This window comes from Argiope bruennichi, chromosome X1 (assembly GCF_947563725.1).
Source record: "Argiope bruennichi chromosome X1, qqArgBrue1.1, whole genome shotgun sequence".
In the NCBI taxonomy this organism is placed as follows: Eukaryota; Metazoa; Arthropoda; class Arachnida; order Araneae; family Araneidae; genus Argiope; species Argiope bruennichi.
Window position 1 is genome coordinate 41,772,781 of NC_079162.1, and position 18,190 is coordinate 41,790,970.

General features: G+C 28.4%; 2 protein-coding genes across 2 annotated transcripts in view; both read left to right on the top strand.

Moving 5' to 3' along the window:
• Positions 1-13,417, top strand: part of LOC129959198 (uncharacterized) — a 44,031-nt gene extending 30,614 nt beyond the window's left edge. The window contains exons 20-28 of the mRNA XM_056072021.1: positions 380-551; positions 1,743-1,909; positions 2,031-2,184; positions 3,942-4,126; positions 5,977-6,251; positions 8,128-8,420; positions 9,610-9,866; positions 13,004-13,217; positions 13,302-13,417. Of these exons, the coding sequence (XP_055927996.1) occupies positions 380-551; positions 1,743-1,909; positions 2,031-2,184; positions 3,942-4,126; positions 5,977-6,251; positions 8,128-8,420; positions 9,610-9,866; positions 13,004-13,217; positions 13,302-13,330 (1,746 nt within the window). The 3' untranslated portion in view covers positions 13,331-13,417. The remainder of the gene's footprint in view (positions 1-379; positions 552-1,742; positions 1,910-2,030; positions 2,185-3,941; positions 4,127-5,976; positions 6,252-8,127; positions 8,421-9,609; positions 9,867-13,003; positions 13,218-13,301) is intronic.
• Positions 13,418-17,128: 3,711 nt separating this feature from the next.
• LOC129959199 (uncharacterized) overlaps positions 17,129-18,190 on the top strand; it is a 34,520-nt gene continuing 33,458 nt past the window's right edge. Inside the window, exon 1 of the mRNA XM_056072022.1 lies at positions 17,129-17,221. Coding sequence (XP_055927997.1) covers positions 17,170-17,221 — 52 coding nt within the window. The 5' untranslated portion in view covers positions 17,129-17,169. The remainder of the gene's footprint in view (positions 17,222-18,190) is intronic.

Here is an 18,190-nt window from a genome sequence, read left to right on the forward strand (position 1 = left end):
TCTATATTGTCTTTGAATATTATTTGAAATTATTTCTTGTCGAATTTCTATAAAAAACTGATATAGATATTGCAGAAAACAGCTATCGAACTTATAACTAAAAAATATAATTTATATGTGATCTTAATTAAGTTCAGTCCTTTTTTACTTTTATAAAAAATGCTTTTATTTTAAATAAAATTTAAACAGCAATTTTTTCATTGATTAATAAATGAATAGAAAAACTTTGCAAAAAATTATTTAATTTTTACGATTCTTTAAAAATTTATTATTTTATTGAAGATTATAACATTGTGCACTTTTCACTTTCAAAAAGACAGTGTGGCGTATTATTGTGCTCATTTACAGATATTAAAGTTTCTCATTTTCACATTTTTAGCCCTTCTTATTTACTTATAAACTCGAACAAGTTGATAAAACATTTGTCAAAGGAAAGATGCTGCTACATTACAGTACAACTTATGGAAAAACTTTGATTTTCGAAATAGATCCTAATTTAGTGCAGGAAACATATGGAATAAGGTCAATGGTTTATAAGCTGTACACACAAGGTAAGATTTATTCAAATTAATTACCTGCTTCTTTTTATAATTGTTCCTTGCTTTTACTTGCTCGATGTGTGAATTTGATATTTTACAGTTTCAAAATTTTTAATAAATATTGTGATAGTATTGATTCAAAATATGGATTACATTAAATATCTTTATATAGCCCTATTCAGTCTATTTATATTGCAGTTAAACTTCTGTTACGCATATTCAAATCAGAAGCAGAATTCAAAACCAGCCGGAGTACCTTGAATAGCATTGGCGAACATTAGTTAGGAAATGTAGATCTGTGACTTTAATCTAACATTTTTATGGAATCTGTCGCGCAAATATATATTTTGGATGCCTTTTCCCGATAGATTATTACTAAAATTTAACGTTTAACTATAGTTGTAGTTGCAAGACCACACTCCGAATTTCATTAATTTGAGTCATTGCGTTTACATTCATGAGCAAGTTCAGATCAACAGTCGATCATCCCCTCGACACATAAGGTTGAAATTTGATAAAAATCTGTTTTGGATAGTAAATTTTTGTACCAAATTTTATTTATCTAGATCTTTACGTTTCGAAGCTATCAAGTTTACTTGTATCTGAATTGCCAGATAGACAGCGTTGCTTTAAAAGAATTTCGTTCAAAATGTGATAGAAATATACAAATTCGGTCTAAAGTCCATACATCAAATTCCATCCGTTGTAGACAATGTGTTTTTGAATTATTGTGTTTGCAAACAGACAGATATAATACGAAAAATAGGATTCTCGAACTCAGGGGCATACGAAACATGGAGATTTGTCAAAATCTTGAGTTCGAATCATTTACAATAATTTCTCTTTACTTCGTAAACGAGAAAGTGAAAAATGTGTGAAATTGACGACTGATGTCACGCCTAAGCAACAGCAACTGGTCTCTGGACTTAATGATGTTCAATTAAAGGATCCGAAGTTAACTTTCTGCCAAATAAAATATACCATTTTCTGATTTCGTTGTATATGAGAGCAATGTAAATCTTTTATCTTATGTATGTTGGTTCATACAAAATTAATTATCTAAATTGCGATTAATATATATATATATATATATATATATATATATATATATATATATATTTCTTGACAAAATTTGTTTTTGTCATTTCTGTTTTATATTCACATTGTAGAATTTTAACATTACAATTAATGAATTTTTTGTAGATAAAAGTTTGGATGCGCACTTAAAATTGATCAAGCAAAATTCTAAGCAGGAAGACAAAATTGGGTATGAATGGAAATACATCTCAGGTGGTGATGAAAAAATGGGTGGAGCTATAGCTACTCTTTACGACAAAAAGGCTGGGAAACCAAAAAGCTTAAAGATTCAGGTAAATTCAAAAGACAAAATTTTGATCATAATTAAACATGGAAAACATTTTAATCACAACGTGAAACTGATTGTAATGATCTTTAGAAATCAAAATATTTAAACTAGATTATCTTTTTTAGTATTATAGTCCTTCCACGGATTATGAAGTCCTAGGAAGCATCGCTCAAGCTCCAGAAGACGCCAGCGTCAGTCTTGTTTCACGTGGCCAAAAAATGAAAGAGCTTCGCATTAAAACCTCTGATTCATGTCTGAACATCGAAATAAACCACTCAGGTTTGGTATTGAATAATATTATTTGCGCGTCGACCAGTTTAAATATCTGGAAGTGTCATGTGTGTTATCCATTTTTTAGTCGCTTTCTCAAGTACTTCAGTTCTAAAATATTGTACGGTTATTGGTTGGTTCCACATAACAATAGAATATTTTATTAATTCTGAAATTCTTGATTATTAATTAATATATTAATTTCGCTAAAAATTAATTTCACATAGGGGGAGCCATTCAGAAATTAATTTGAAAATTATTAATTTTTAATTCCATAATGTTTTTTTTTACCATAAGTTATGAAATATATCAAAGATTAAATAATAGTAAATAACATAAATTAATATTTAAACACCTTTTTATTAGTGTCATAAGAAGTAGAAATAATATTATTTTAATCAAAAATCAAAGCATACTTCAAAGGAATTAATTCACAAAATAATTACTAGAAAGAAATTCTTCAAAATTTTTGAATATTCATCTAAATTTAAACTATATTATAAATTGGCTAAACATTCCAATATATTTAGATTTTTTCTGTTATAATATTGTTAATAGTTTTGTTTCAGCTTCCATTTTTTCATAAAAAAATTAATTAAAGTAAACAATCATAATTTTATAAAAAGATAAGATTAAAAAAAATATTTTTAGAAATGGCAGATTCATAATGTGACCTGGAATATATACCATTGTATAGGATTAATAAAAATACATATTATGTACAAATTAGAATATCTATTCTTAGGAATCCAAAGAGTATTAAAAGAAGGCAATTTTTGCGCAGTGAAATATATATGACACTTTAAAATATGAATGTAAACGCAAAAAACACCTGCAGATTTGGTACAATAGTATGCGGACAGCATTGTTACGCCAAATGACTGGCTTCGGTTCCTATGTAAGACCGTGGGGGTTTTCCGTCCTTTTTAAACCCATTATAAATATTATAAAAAATGAAGACTTGAAACTAGAAAATTGCAAATATATTTTATATAAAAGAACGGTTTTGTCAGTGCAATAAAGAGTAAAAAATAATTGATTTAATGAAAAATAAAAGTCTGAGACATCTATATTAATAAAAAAGTAATTATTTTTTTCTTTTTAGTACATGGATAAAAACGTTTTTTAAAAGTTTTTGCATTTATATTAATACCCAAAAGTTCATTTCAGTTTTAATCTACAACCGTTTTACCACTTTTCAAGAATATTTAGGAATTTCAAATAATATACTTTTTTATGTTAAATAAATTTATTTATTTCTGAGAATTTTCTTTTTAAAAAAAATGTATTAAAATAATATATTTTGTGATCAAAAATATTTTTTTCTGAATTTTTCGGTTTTTCTTCATATTTTTGCATAATTTGGTTTATCATTTCATGCATTTTAAGGAGCATGCTTCATAGATTGAGAATCACTCTCTGCATTAAGGAATAATAGAATCTATGTATGCTTACATGTCAAATACACCTCGCTAATTTTTTTGGAAATCCAATGAGTATGTAACAGTAGGAAAACTGGAAAGGATGCCATAGATAGATTACAATTAAATATTTAATAACATCGACTTGTATATTAATTACATTACTGAGAACTGTTGTTTGAGCAATGTTTTTCCAATGTCGTTTTTTATTTTTAATTCCTTTCAATAACATGAACATTAGTGAGATAATCTATCTTTAATGTTTTATCTTAAAAAAATTCAGGTTTGAATTCCTATTGATATAAATATACACTGAATACTATTGATAAGATTTATTTTATACAGGTCCTATTATGAATGGTTCGCTCTGCGTTAATAAGCGAGAAGGAGATACAGTACATTTGGTAAAAGCTGATGTTTACTGTCGCCGACAAAAGTGCTTAGATGCCCGCTTATACCTGGACCCTCAGAAACCAGAATTTGTGTCTATGGCTCTGAAATGGGAAAAACAAAATATCCTCAGATCTTTGGTAATAACTATACTTTTTTCCCTATACATATAATTTCCATAATTGTAAAAATGACGGTTTATATCTTTCCATATATTAAGAATACAGGAGAACCGATATCCATCAGGTCACAAGAATAATAAAAGTAAAAAGAAATATAGTTAATTTTTTTGTGTAACTTTTTGCCGCAGTGTGGCTTTTTGAACAATAAATAAATGAAACATTAATATAAATTTTCCGTTTAGGGATACAATAACTAATTAGTAACATGAAGAGCAATTGAAAACATTTTTTAACATGTGTTGAACCAATCTTTATGTGAAATTTTAAAAGTTGCTTTTTTTTGTTAAGCTATCTTGAAAGGTAATTTGTTCAGTCTTAAATTATAAATCAATGGATTTTTTATCGATATATGAATGTTAGAAAAAACTTAATATGCCCTACTAACTTGAAAATTTAAGCTTACTCTTATGTAATCCTTTGGAAATTTTAAAAGGCTTGAGGCTTGAATTTAAAATTCCATACCCTTCTTGCTTTAGGAAAATTTTTTCTTAAGTTTACAACACTAAAATGTCTTTTCTCAAGAGAAAAAAATGAATCCTCAGAATTTATGTCAGTACTTAAAATGCATTTTTCCTGTCAATGGGGATTTAACTGTTTTGAAAATATATTAGGTATTAATTGATTTGCAGAAAGATAGAGAGGGTTTTCAAAAATGAAGTCTTCTGATATCGCAGTATAACATTACCCTCATTTAGAAGAAATTAATCATTCATCTTAAAAGGATGAATAATTTCTTTAATATAGATCAGTACTGTTAAAGACGGAGTTTTTAGATTATATCATTCATTCATTAAAAATGAAAATCCTGTTTCACACAATTTTTAAGTTTTGCATAAGAACTTTTTTTACGCATGTGTAAAAAATGTCTATATTATGATTGTCTATTATTTTGATTGTAGGTTAAATAGTGAAATTATTGCTATTTTTTCATTAATCTATTCATATAATAATTCATCTGAGAATTTTAAAGAAAGTAGATATTCTATGATGGAGAATTTTTAAATCAATTTGTGTAGCAGAATAGGGATCTTTAATCATAGTTAGCAATTAATATAAGATATTAAAAATAAATTCGATTATCATATTTATAAATCGGTTATTTATGCCCCAGAATAAGAAAATAATTAATTATGTTATGAAGAAAATGAGGTATAGGGTATATGCCAAAATATACACTTTCAGTATTTATTTCTGTTTTGTGTTGATATATCAAGGTAGGGTTAATCGACAATTGCACCTCTTTCTTATTAAGAATACTCATTTCTCTTATCTGATTCTGAAACAAAATGCTATACAAGGATTGTTAATCCAGAAGAAGGCAATGGTTTATCCTCATTTGATACACACAGTTGAACTATTGTCTTATCCTTACCTAGACTTTGGCGTCAAGTGATTGGGGGAATGGAATGGATACTGAAAGTCAATGATATGAGAGATTCTCCAAGGGCACATTGTCCTGTCCTGTTGATATACCCATATTTTTGTCTCTTAGTAAATAGGCCTACCGATAAAAAGTAGTTTCATAAATTTCCATTAAATATTGCCATTAACATGACTTAATAAGCTTGGGAGCTTATGCAGTTGAGCATTGAATTGTCTTTAAACAAATGTGCACATACAAGTGAATTATTAACAGAAGCTATGTGTACGCTGCACTGTGATTATTATTTGTACATCAAGACTATTTTTAGTATCATTTAAAAAACGAGCATAAGAGCTTATGCATAGAAATAATTATTTACTGTATTAATACAAATATTGTATTAATTTAAAAATAAGATACTTATAATCGCGTCATATTTTTGCAGAGGAAAACGACAGGTTATGACGATATTTTCCAAGACTCTACCTTTACAAAGATTGTTCAAGAATTGAAGCATAAAATCGTTCAGACTAAAAGAGACATTTTATCATCCTTTCACGAAAAGTTAAGGAGGGGAATAAACAAAATTGAGGAAATTAAGGAAGAAATTATCAGGAAAGTGAAACGAATATCCAGATGGCAGTTTGAAGTGATCGATGAGCATATGCAATCATACACTGATTTTGTAAAATCCTTTTTCAGATATATAGTTGAGTTATTGTAAGTATGAAAGATCTATGTACTTAAATAATGATTGAAAAGAATTATATGCTCCAAATAAACACATACATTCACCGTCGCATATAAACACACACACCGAAATAAAAAAAATTAAGGATTTTCCTTTAATAAAATAAAGTTATTTTTTTCATATAATTTCATTTCATCATATCTTTCACGTGAAGTGAACATTTCTTTTTTTTCTTAGATGTTGATTTTATTTTCGAATGAATAAGATTCTGATAGACGGTATTGTAGATTAAGGAAGTTAATATAAAAATGATTTCAAATTAAAATTTTCTCAATGAAATCACCAACTCACAAGCCTATGGATATTCCAGACATATGGAAGCTACTTCCAGTCTTATGTCCGATATAATATTTCGAATCTAATTCTTTCTATTGGAAAATACTTACTTACACATTATTGAATTACATAGTTTTTTTTAAACTATTTATTTTCGATTTCTAATGATAATGGCTGCATAAGCTTTCCATCAGTGCTTTTATTTTTATCAACTTAATCATAAAATTATTTTCATCTTAATATAAATTAAAGTCATTGTGCTTATGCATGTATATCTTTATGTATGTATGTGAGTTTGTCCCACATCTTCTCCTAAACGACTCGGACGATTTCAACCAATCTTTTTATACTTATTATTTAGTAGTAGAGGGAAAATGTCGTCAATTTTTCATCGTGGAAAAATTAATTAAATATTAATTAATTAGAAATAAACTAAAATTTTGTTGAAGAAATAGTTTAACATCATCTTACAATTCAAAATTTTATTTTTCCTGTGATATCAAGTACCTTTCTGTGCAATGTTTTTTTTTTTTTAAATTTTTATAAATTCTTTTAATATTTAAAGAAGACGATTTTGAAATATAATAACATTAAGACTATAATTACCACCATTTTTCAAAATTTATCTTTCAAATCTTTTTTTAAAAAAATATTGGTTTAAGGCAGCGCCTTAACAGTGCCTAAAAGAGCAGAAAGAAAGAACTGATGTATCCTTCATTTTCAAGCTAATACAAGCCCAAGGGCAATCATTCAAGTGATGTGGTGTAATAAAATGATCGTGTGTACTATAATAATTTATACAAATCATGCATGAAAGTATTTAAATTCGAGCAACGTCATGTATATCAATTAGTAGCATATAAATACGAGTAACTTATACGGGTTCTTTCCATTTATATTTATTGTAGCATCTAAACGCAATTTTTTACCATTCTTTTAGTGGTCTGAGATATCTAATTGAAGCTATTTTGAGAGGTTGTTTGATTATTAGAGTTCTACATAAAATAATATATATTTATACTCTTCACTGTATAAGTGTTTACTTATAGTAATAAGCATTTATTTGTAAAAATATGCTAATTTTAATCTATTGTTTTTACAATTCGGCAAAACAATGTTGAATTATTATATAAATACACCTTTGATTGTATAAAAAATGTCTAAAGTCAATGAAAACACCTTTTCGAAAAAGTAAGAAATTTTTACTTTAATGCTTGTTACTTAGAAATCTTTTCCTCATAGCCAAGTACAAATATTACATATTAGTTTTCATTTACTTCTTTATTTTGTTCTTTGAGATATTTTGACTGGAGTTTTATACAGTGTGACATAATTAACGATTCAGTTTTCAAAAAATTGATTTATACTGCATTTAAAACTAATGTTTAAATTTCTGCCATATTTTGACCTTTACAATGTTTACAGCCTTTCTAAAAACTAACGTACATGCCGATTTAGGCTACATTATTTCAAATTTAATTAATCAAATATTTTTCATGCTATTTAATATATGAAATAGCTATTGTATTCTACGATTAAATAGGATGCTTCCTCCCATTTTTCTTTTAGACCTTTAGACTATATTAAAGAGCAAGTTATAGGACCTCTTCGTGAAGCCCTTATGTGCTTTTATCAGGAATATACGAAGTTAATTTGGGAACACATTCCTCAATTCCTCAAGCTGATTGCAGATGTCACCAGATCACAGTTTGAACATTGCCTGAAAAAGTACTGCATTGAAGGAACATTTTGCAATGATTTCCTTCACAACTACGATCAACATGGTATACAGGCAGCTCAAGATGTCGTTCAGAGACGAATTTCTAAAGTTCTTGAATATTTGAAATCGCACCTCCCACCAAGTAAGATTTTTCTGAGAAAACCCCTTTTAATCTTACTAAAACTTAATTCATTTTTGTGTAATTTTCTCTTCTCTCAAATTTAAATTTGTTAAAATTTTTCATCAAATTCAAAAAATTCTGTTGATTCTTTGATCAGAGGTCTGATAAATCAATAAAATTTGTCATATTTGTGGTTAATTAACTATGAATTAGAATTTTTTTTAATGTTTCATGCAATTATTACTTCATATTTCAGCTTTGACTATGCATGTTTGTATCAAAAAACAGTCAATATTTCAAAAAAAAAGGTTTATAATGATAAAATATGCATATAATGTTCAAAATAAATAGCTAGGTAGCTTCCGCTCGCCGATACCGATGTTGTCCGATACTGACCGGGATGTTCGTATGTTCCAGTTAGCAAGTTTTTAAACTCCGCTGGCCATTTGTCCAATGCTGGAAGCTTAATCTTTCTATTATGAGAACATACATTTTTCCAATTGGCCTATTTCCGATTCAAAACTCGAAGCCCCACAATGAGAATATTCTTTATTTATATCATCAATATCTAAATACTGAATCAATTTTTCACATTTTGCTGCCAGCTTAGCAATATCACTAGCACTTCGCATTTTCCCCTCGCCTGATATCGCTGGACGTCCCATTACTATTTTAAAAAAACAATGCAGGGTTAATACGTGTATTGCTTAGATATTTAAAAGATTGCCACCTAAGAGACGAAAAATTTCTGTTACTCGAAAAAGATAAACAAACTGGAAAGTTATTTATTAATGTTGCCATAAACGATGTATGTAAAAGTAGAATTAGCAAATAATATTGATTTAAACTCGTTTACCGTAAATTTGGTGTTACTTAAAGCTTTACTTTTTTTTTCAACATTTCACATTCAAGTGCAATATCAATAGTTAATGTGATTGAATAATAATTTTCATTAAATATTTCAAACAATATGGGCAAAATAAAATTCTAATATCATGAGTCAGGTGACTTGCTATGTACCAACCACAAAACGAATAAAACTCAATATTTGCATTAAATGTTTTAATATAAAAGATATATAATGTATTTCTTCGCAAGAAATTTAAACACTTGCATATTATTCAAAACGAATGCAGGCAAATTTCATTGATTATAATTATTTTTTCAAAAAATGCTTTATTTAATCTGAACAATTTAAATTTCTTTACAGTATCTCTTGTCGAATTTATCAGAATCATTCACTCTGAAGTTGCTCGTAGAAGAAAGGAAATCGAATCAATGTTTGGAAAATTTATTGGTGACAAGATAATTTCAAGAATCGGAGACTATGGTAAAAGAATAGAAATGAGACTGCGTCAGAAACTTATTGATGATATGGACAAAATTATCAACTTCATAAATCAAATATTCACTGACGATGAAGATTTCAAGATGGCTAAATCTTTAGCAACAAAAGCAAAGAAGAAGGTACGTTTTGTTCATAATTTCTCAAATTTAAAGCGTTATTGTAATTTCCTTAATCGTGCAAAATTAGTTTCAAATTGTTCTTTTTAAAAAACTCTCTTCATATACGTCAGAGGATTTATATTCTACATTTTCTAAATCATGTTTTTAATTTACTATTTATTTGAATTTAAACGAGAATCAAGGTTATTAAAAACTTTTTCTAATAATAATAAAGATTATATAATAAACTTAATGATAAATGCACACAGAATATTAATATATAAGAGGATTAGAATCTAGTAATATTCAAAGTAATTCTGAAAAACTTTGCCAATATATGATCCCCTAGTGAGCATATCATTCGCGGGAATAAAATGCATTATTATCGCATTTATTATGCAGTATGCGCTCAAAAATAATGTGTAATAACAATTCAAATGAGGCGAATCTCTTATAGTTGTGGTTACAGTTACAAAATTGAAAGTTTTCCAAATGGCAGTACTTACTTTTGTTACGAAAACATAATCCTTGCAGTTAAAAAAAAATATGAAATGAAGTTGTAACGGCATTTTTGACGCGAAAATGGCAGACAAAGAAAACAGCGAAAACAATCAATAAAAGACAGGATAACAATAGTAAAACAAACGTTTTTTTGTTTTACAAATTTTCGCCGTGTCCTTCGAATGACACTTTTCATGCAAAGATGGTGCATAGTACTGCAGCATGTGACATCTGAAGAAGAGTCAACAGAATTGGACATTCAAGGCATCTTTCAAATTGGATATAGTTTGCGTATTTGATGCCTACGCTTTGGTTTTCAAATTTTCTCCTAGCCAAAAATCCATTGGAGTAAGATTGGTATTGGAAGTCTTGAAAAAAATATGGAGGGAGATAATTCTGTCACCTAAGTATTGCATTAGCAAACTTTTGATAGAAGATTTTGAATATGGGACATCACCATTTCGTATGCACATGATACTAAACAAAGCATTTTGCTGTTGCAAATCAGGAATGACATTACTGGTCAACGTTGATTCATAATAAACACCCTTTTCCATATATGCTTGTAGACCTTCGTCAGTAATTTCTTCAAAATAAAAGCTAACGATGAAGAAATTTGTTATTCTAAGGTAAAAAACAATCATTTTTGCTTCATATAACTGAAATGCAACTGATTTAGTTGGATGGTCAATGGATTTGGAATGGTTAGTCAATGGATTTAGTTGCTATCTAGTACATAATTCTTGGGATTAATGTTATCAGTCAACTAGAAATGTGTCTCATCTGCACATAGAATGCGTAAAGACTATCTATCACTAGCATTATACCAAATAAGAAATGTATTTGAAATATACATCCGTAGTTTATGATAATCCCCTTGTAGTAACTAAAAGTACTGAAAACGATGAGGAAACATGTAAAGAACAGAACTCAGAATTTTGCACATCATTTAATTCGGCACATCCAGCAAGCACAAAACTCTGTGCATTTGCAATGTGATTTCGCCTATCGGCTGGTACACTTCTGCAATAAACTCAACAAGAGCAGAAGTTTGGCTTCTCATGCACAAGTTTTTCCCCCTTTAAATTTGTTTATCAAATCCCGTCCAGCAACACAGAACGAGGACTTTGTTGTATCCAAGGTTTTTAGGATAGACAAGAAATGTACTTGTAGCATTTTGTCTATTCATGTAATAAAGCTTTAATATTTTGCCGTGTTATCTCTCTTTAAGAGTTATTTTGTTTCAGTTAAAGAACAAGAAAGCAAGGCGTAGTCCGCAGTTAGCGTGTCTTTTAGTTGGCGTTGGGCGATGCTTTATATCCTAGCTAGAAATCTGCTTATATCTTCATCTTGTTTCCAGAGGGATTCAGCAGGCTAGGTTCAGAGCAGAAGATGCTGTGTAGATTATGACAACGGAAAAAGAAATATGTGTTCTGGTGAACGCCACGTTTTTTGTGTTCATTTTTATTTGAGTTTTTTAGTCTTGCCATATTTAGAGCTGTCCTAACTTCAACTAAAGTGTTTTATAACGTAGATTACGTTACGTTTTATAACGTAGATTATATTACCTGCATTCAAAATTTTATTCCATTCCTTCGAACGGTATATTTGATAGGGGATCATACATCGGCAAAATATTTTTACAATCCACCCTGTATATAAGTTCATAATGTTTTCAGTATAAAATTAATTTGATTATGAAATAGATCGTGCCACTTTCATAAATGCAGAAAAATATCATATGATGTATAATTTCTTTTAAATGGTAAAATTCTGAAAAAATTGCATTTTTTTTAACTGCTATTCGAATCTGCAAATAAATGAGAATTTTTCGTCCTCTATGAAATGAGCTAACAACTATTTCAAAATGCAGAATTTTATATTATTTTATTGGGAGCTTCTTGTCGCTATTTATCAAGAGTTTCAAATTCCGCGAAATATCTAATATATTCATTTGAATGTATTACGTTAAAAGTCTCATTAGAAAACCAATATTTTATTTTCCCAAAAGCTTACAAATACTTATTGTATTATGTTTCAAATATAAGCAAAATAACAATATTTGTGAATATTTCACATTGTAATATATAGAATATCGATATTACTTTTTTATCCTATCAAGTCCTTCAAATTCCTATCAAGATTTTCAATTGTTTTGGGGAGGAATTCCTACACAGCAAAAGAATGTAATTCTTTGCTGTAATGTGTCATGAGATTTAGACTATAATTTAATTCAACTTTCCAAGAACCAATCCGAGTACTAGGATGGGAAAATAGAGAATTGGCTATAAGTTGTCATGAGGTTGTCGCTCCAAAGGCAACAGAGCGTTTCTCAGCAGAGAAGGATATACTATTTCAAGCGAACCTTTTGATTAATATTTTTCAAGAAGTGAAGATCCCACTTGTTCAGATATCTTGTTGGATTGTAATTTAATAAAAATATGTTATTAATTAATTTTTTCTTAGGCCATTTATTATAGAAATGCAATGGGAAAAAAGTATTTTAAAACTTAGCCATGTTCAATTTATTCGAGTTTTACAATGGTAAGAGACTTATAATAGCTTTTGTTTATGTATCTTTAACTGCAATTCAAATAAATATTGTAAAGTACAGTTTTATCGCTGATTGAATAGAAAATATGTTGTATTCATTGTAGCTAACGGATATGTGGAAGAATAGAGAGGAAATCGCCGAAAGTTCCTTACAATCAGTAAAGGAAGATATCAAAGAAAATGCTAAGAAGTTGATTCAAGCACATGTTCAAGTTCAGAAATTCGACACAAAAGCAGGAGAGGTGCAGTTTAGTTTCCGTCAACCGTTAGGAGCCGTTGAAGTTGAAATATTGAAAAATGAACTACGAGCGATCAATCGTAAGTATAAAAGGAATGTATTTTCCATAGTTTAAGCTAATTTTGTTGATTTCTGTTTGTAATTCTTGTACATTTTTGTTTTAGGTCAGCTCGAAGAATACTTGAGAAATTAAGATAAGAGAGAAAAATGCAAATATCTGAATTTCATACTACTTCGTAAAAAAAGCGTAGACTTCTCTGAGCTCTTTGACCAAATTATCTCATCCTACATCATAATTTAATTATTTTGTTACATTTATTTATGAACTGTAAAAAATGTGTTTTTATTGTAAAGTAAATAAATATTATTCTTTGTTGTTATTGTTCTGTTTCTTATTTATAATAAAATATGCTGTGGGGTGAATTTTTTCAGGGTCTAAGAATTACTAGTGATTTTACTTCGAAGCAGGTATCATTAATTCAGATTTTCAAGCACTTATAAACAAATATAATACTAAAATAACATAATAGAAACCAGTGTGAACATTACTGATCATACATACTGGGATCAAGTATTGTGATCATACATAAGAATTATAACTTCAAAAAATGTCCGTGTTTTATAGGCATTTGATTTGACAACTGTTGGAAACGTTTTGCAAGTAAGCGTTTGCCAATTTCCTGAGTACAGATAAAATGATTTAATTTTTCTTGAGAAAATTTTGAAAGCCTCAAACTGGGAACTAAACTTTTATAAATTAAGATAAGTTTTCTTTATTTTAAATTCTAAGATTTTTATAAATTCAATCAGTTATACAATCTCGGTGTTTCTATTAAAATTATTCTAAATATCTTACTAATTCTTACTTTTATTTTGCTCTATAAAAAGTTCTTAATATTAAAAAATTGTATTTTAGGAAAACTTTTTAGGGAAGTTGTATATCGAAATTATTTTTATAGTTATAATTTATTGTCCACTAATTTTATTTATGTGAAACACTTACTCAGAACGTACATTCTTTAAGTATAAAAATAATTTTGTATATTACACTCTATCGTATTTGACATTTTCTTCTTGCTTCATAGGAATATCTTAATATGATTAATAAGAAAATACTTTGAAAATATTGGATTCAAATAATTCAATAGATAATAATAAAAAATGTACCTTTTTCATACAAAAAATAGTTTCAAAAATGAGGAAATTTTTTGTAAATGTTACTGAAATCAATTAAGCTGTTATCATGATGATAAGAGTACTTGAAAAGTTGTTGTATCTTAGAGACACGCCGTGGAGTATAAAGATTTTAGAGAAGTGTTTTCTTCCTTTATACAATTAAGATAGTATATTAAGGAAGAAACAGGCTATAAATTTTTTTTCTAGAGATACAGATGTTGTACCACTCAGATTGTTTCCTTTTTGAGGTGCTGGTACAAATACTGCATCATTAGACCCTTAATTTCCATCTCTTCATAGAACTAATATGTTTATCTTCTAATCACCCAGTGAATGCTTTTAATTTCCATCTGTTGTATCATCCCAAGTTTGGTGGCTATATTCATTATAAATGAGGAAAAATAAAAATGCATCTCCCCACAGGAAGTTTAGATATCCATATAACCATTTGAAAAAATGAAAGCAAAGAGGGTTTTTCTACTCCAAAATCTTCGTATCGAAATGATTGTCTGATTTTAACTTTCAATTTAAAGTTCAATCTCATTTAGTACAATTATGATGGAAGTATGAAATTGCTAATTAATGTGTATATTTCCTCAAATACGGCAAGAAAGAGATTGTCACTAAAAATTAGTTTTTCTAAGGTTCATTGTTCAATTATAAACGGACACAATGTGCATTCCTGAACAGCTGCTTCGCAGGGAAGTATTTTGAACATTTAAGAAATAATACGAGGGGTGATCTAAAAAAAAGTTTACAAGCAGTAGCATTTGGAAAGTAGAAATTATGGATGGGATTATTGTTACCCAGAGGGGAGACAGATGACCCTAGTTGTCTTAGACCGGTCGTTCGAGCAGATAGTGTTTGTACTGAGACTTGAAACAGCGATAGTAATGGCAAGACGTCTAGAGAAGTGGTTTCGCACAGAGGTGTGAGCCGTGATACGATTTCCATGGGCCAGGAATGTGACCCCATCGGACATTAACAGACAAATCACTAAAGTGTACGGGGCGAAGCATTGAATAAACAGGTAGCGAAATGGTGTCCTTCTTCTGAAGCGGGCAGAGAGATTGCCGGAAACGTTTAGGTGGCAGGCCTGGAGTCACCCCCCATACAGACCCGATTTGACCCCCAGTGAGCATTTCCTTTTGACGGCCTTGAAGAAACACTTATCTGAAACAAGGTTCCTATCAGAAGGTGATGTTCGAAAAGGGGCTGAGAACTGGCTGAATAGCCAGGGACATGATTATTACCAAGACGGGTTAAACAAATTGGTCCAGTGGAGTGATAAATGCCTCAACAGGTTTGGTCATTATGCAGAAAAGTAGACCGCTACATATGTCTCTTAATTACCATTTGTATCATGTGTCTATTGTTGATAAAGCATTTTTCCTTTGCCTTGTAAACTTTTTTCGGATCACCCCTCGTAAATCACTGTTTTCCCCCAAAGAACATATACCATTTAATGTCAAAAACATAAGAAACATCTCCATACTAAATTTTATTGAAGAAAGGGATCAGAGAGAGGTAGTTTTTTTTTATTAAAGAAGCTAAAAAATACACAAATAAAAAGTTTGAACAATATAGTACAAAGAGAGTAGATCCAATTAAAAAAATCAATGAATAATTATAAATGAATATTGATTTTTAGCAAAATCGAACTATTTTGAATTCTCCTTTTACGAGCAGTTATTTAAATTTAAGTTAAAGCTTTCTCAATTTAAATACGAATTGCAAGAGAAATTTCCGACAATTTCAGACTTCCGACAACTTAAATAAAGTTTAATCTGTTAAAAATTCTATTTCAAATAAAAGTGTAGAAAAATTTTGAGAGGAAATATTTCCTGGTTGCCAGTGGAAATGAATCTTATTGATTAAAGTTTTATATTTATTATTGTAAAAGATTTTGTTAGAGAAGTTTAGTACTTTTTTCAATTAGACATTTTAATTTAAGTATTTAGTTTCTATTTCTTTTCTGGTAAGAAGAAATTTACATTTTTCATTGACAATTAAGTTTTTTTTTTAATGACGAAACTTCATTAAAGTTTTATTAACTGTTACATTTTTATTTCTTTTTCTAAAATATTTTTATAATCTATTCCCATGAACATTAAGTTATTGAATTTCCATTGGTTTAAAAAAAAACTCCTTACTATGTAATCATTAAAAATTAACTTGCATGTTTACTTTACTATTTGCAACGGAATATTATTTTTTAAAAAATAAAAAAATATAACAATAAATATTGGCAGTAAATGATAAAAGCTCATTTGATGAAACTCAATAAATATATATGATAGTTAATCATTCCTTGTAATTTAACTATTAATCAAATTCATTGATTTGAAACTGAAATAGTTAATTTTTAACTCAAACTTTTCAGCTTCAAGATGTTCTTTTGAATAATACCTAAAGGAAAAAAAATTATATTGTTCGCTTTTTATTCTTCTAAGAGTTTAAATTTATCGCTGAAAAAAACATGAAGTGATTTTCGAAAAAATTCATATAAAGTCCTAAGTCCAAAGAATTAAGTTTTATTTAGATAAGAAAAGAAAATTTCTCATGGTTCGTTCTTCATTTATTAAAATGTCAGCAACATAATTTCTTAGGCAGATGAGGTGAATATGAGACGCCCAGATCTTATTATCTGATAATTAAGAGTGTGTTTACATAATAGTCTTTGACCTTCATATTGCTTATATAGGCAAAAATTTAAATATTTCGTCACGGTATGATGTTGCACTTTCCCTGAAAGTGTTTTCTAGTGTAAGCTACTTAACAGAAGTTTTTCTAAATATAGTATAAATAGAAAGCATTAAGGATAAGGTTTACATCCAAATTGACTTCTCAGCGATTATGTGGTTGAGGTTGCTTGCGCTGGCGTGTGTGACAGGAATTGTTGTTGCTGGTAAGTGATTTAGCTTGCATTAGTATTAGTGTTAGGATATATTGGTATATTCTGGGTTGATTCTGAAAATTAGTTCCGATTGACTGACAAAAAAATTACATTACTCAGCAATTTTCAGGATTATCAATTTCATCAATACATTTAATATATTAGAAGAATTTTGAATGCAAATAATTATTAGTAAAATTTCAATAAGCATCTGGGAATTTCTCTACTTTTAATGCAAGACATTTAAAAAAATTTCCATTGGAAATACTTTGACAAAATTTTTTCAGTATTTCAGTTAAAAGTCCTCTGAGATATTGATTAGTATGCATAAATATATTGTTTGATTATATATTAAAGCTTCTTGATTTTATAGTTAACCAAGAAAATGTACTGGTCTCGTGAATACTAACTTTAATACTACTTTCTTTCATATTTTCTGGAATTTATAACCAATACTAAGAAATATTTTTTAAAAAATTGTTAATAAATAATTCTAACTGAATTGATTTTGAAGATGTAGGAATATTTTAATTAATACTGAATTAATAGAACATATTCTTAATTCATTAAGTTTGTGCTGCTATATTCACACTTCAAATGATAAATATCTTTGATAAATTAGTAACATAATATGAAAATTGTTCTAGATTATAAATATCTTAAAAAAATGTTTAATTAATTTTTATTTCACCTTCCATATACTAAAATTTTGCTAAAAATTTATCTTTCGTTGTCATATATTTCACCAGAATATTTTTAATTTTCTATGTCCTTAATTCGCTAAGATAATCTTTTTCAAAAACTAGAAGAAATGTGTCTTTTGCAAAAATAGATTTAATTAAGCTTTCATACGCAAATAGATCTTATTATTAAAGAATAATATAGCACAAAAATATTATTATGTATCTTTAAAATAATATAAATTTTGATTAGAAAAATAACTAAGCATATTAATCTGGATAAAGTGTGAAAATGATTTTT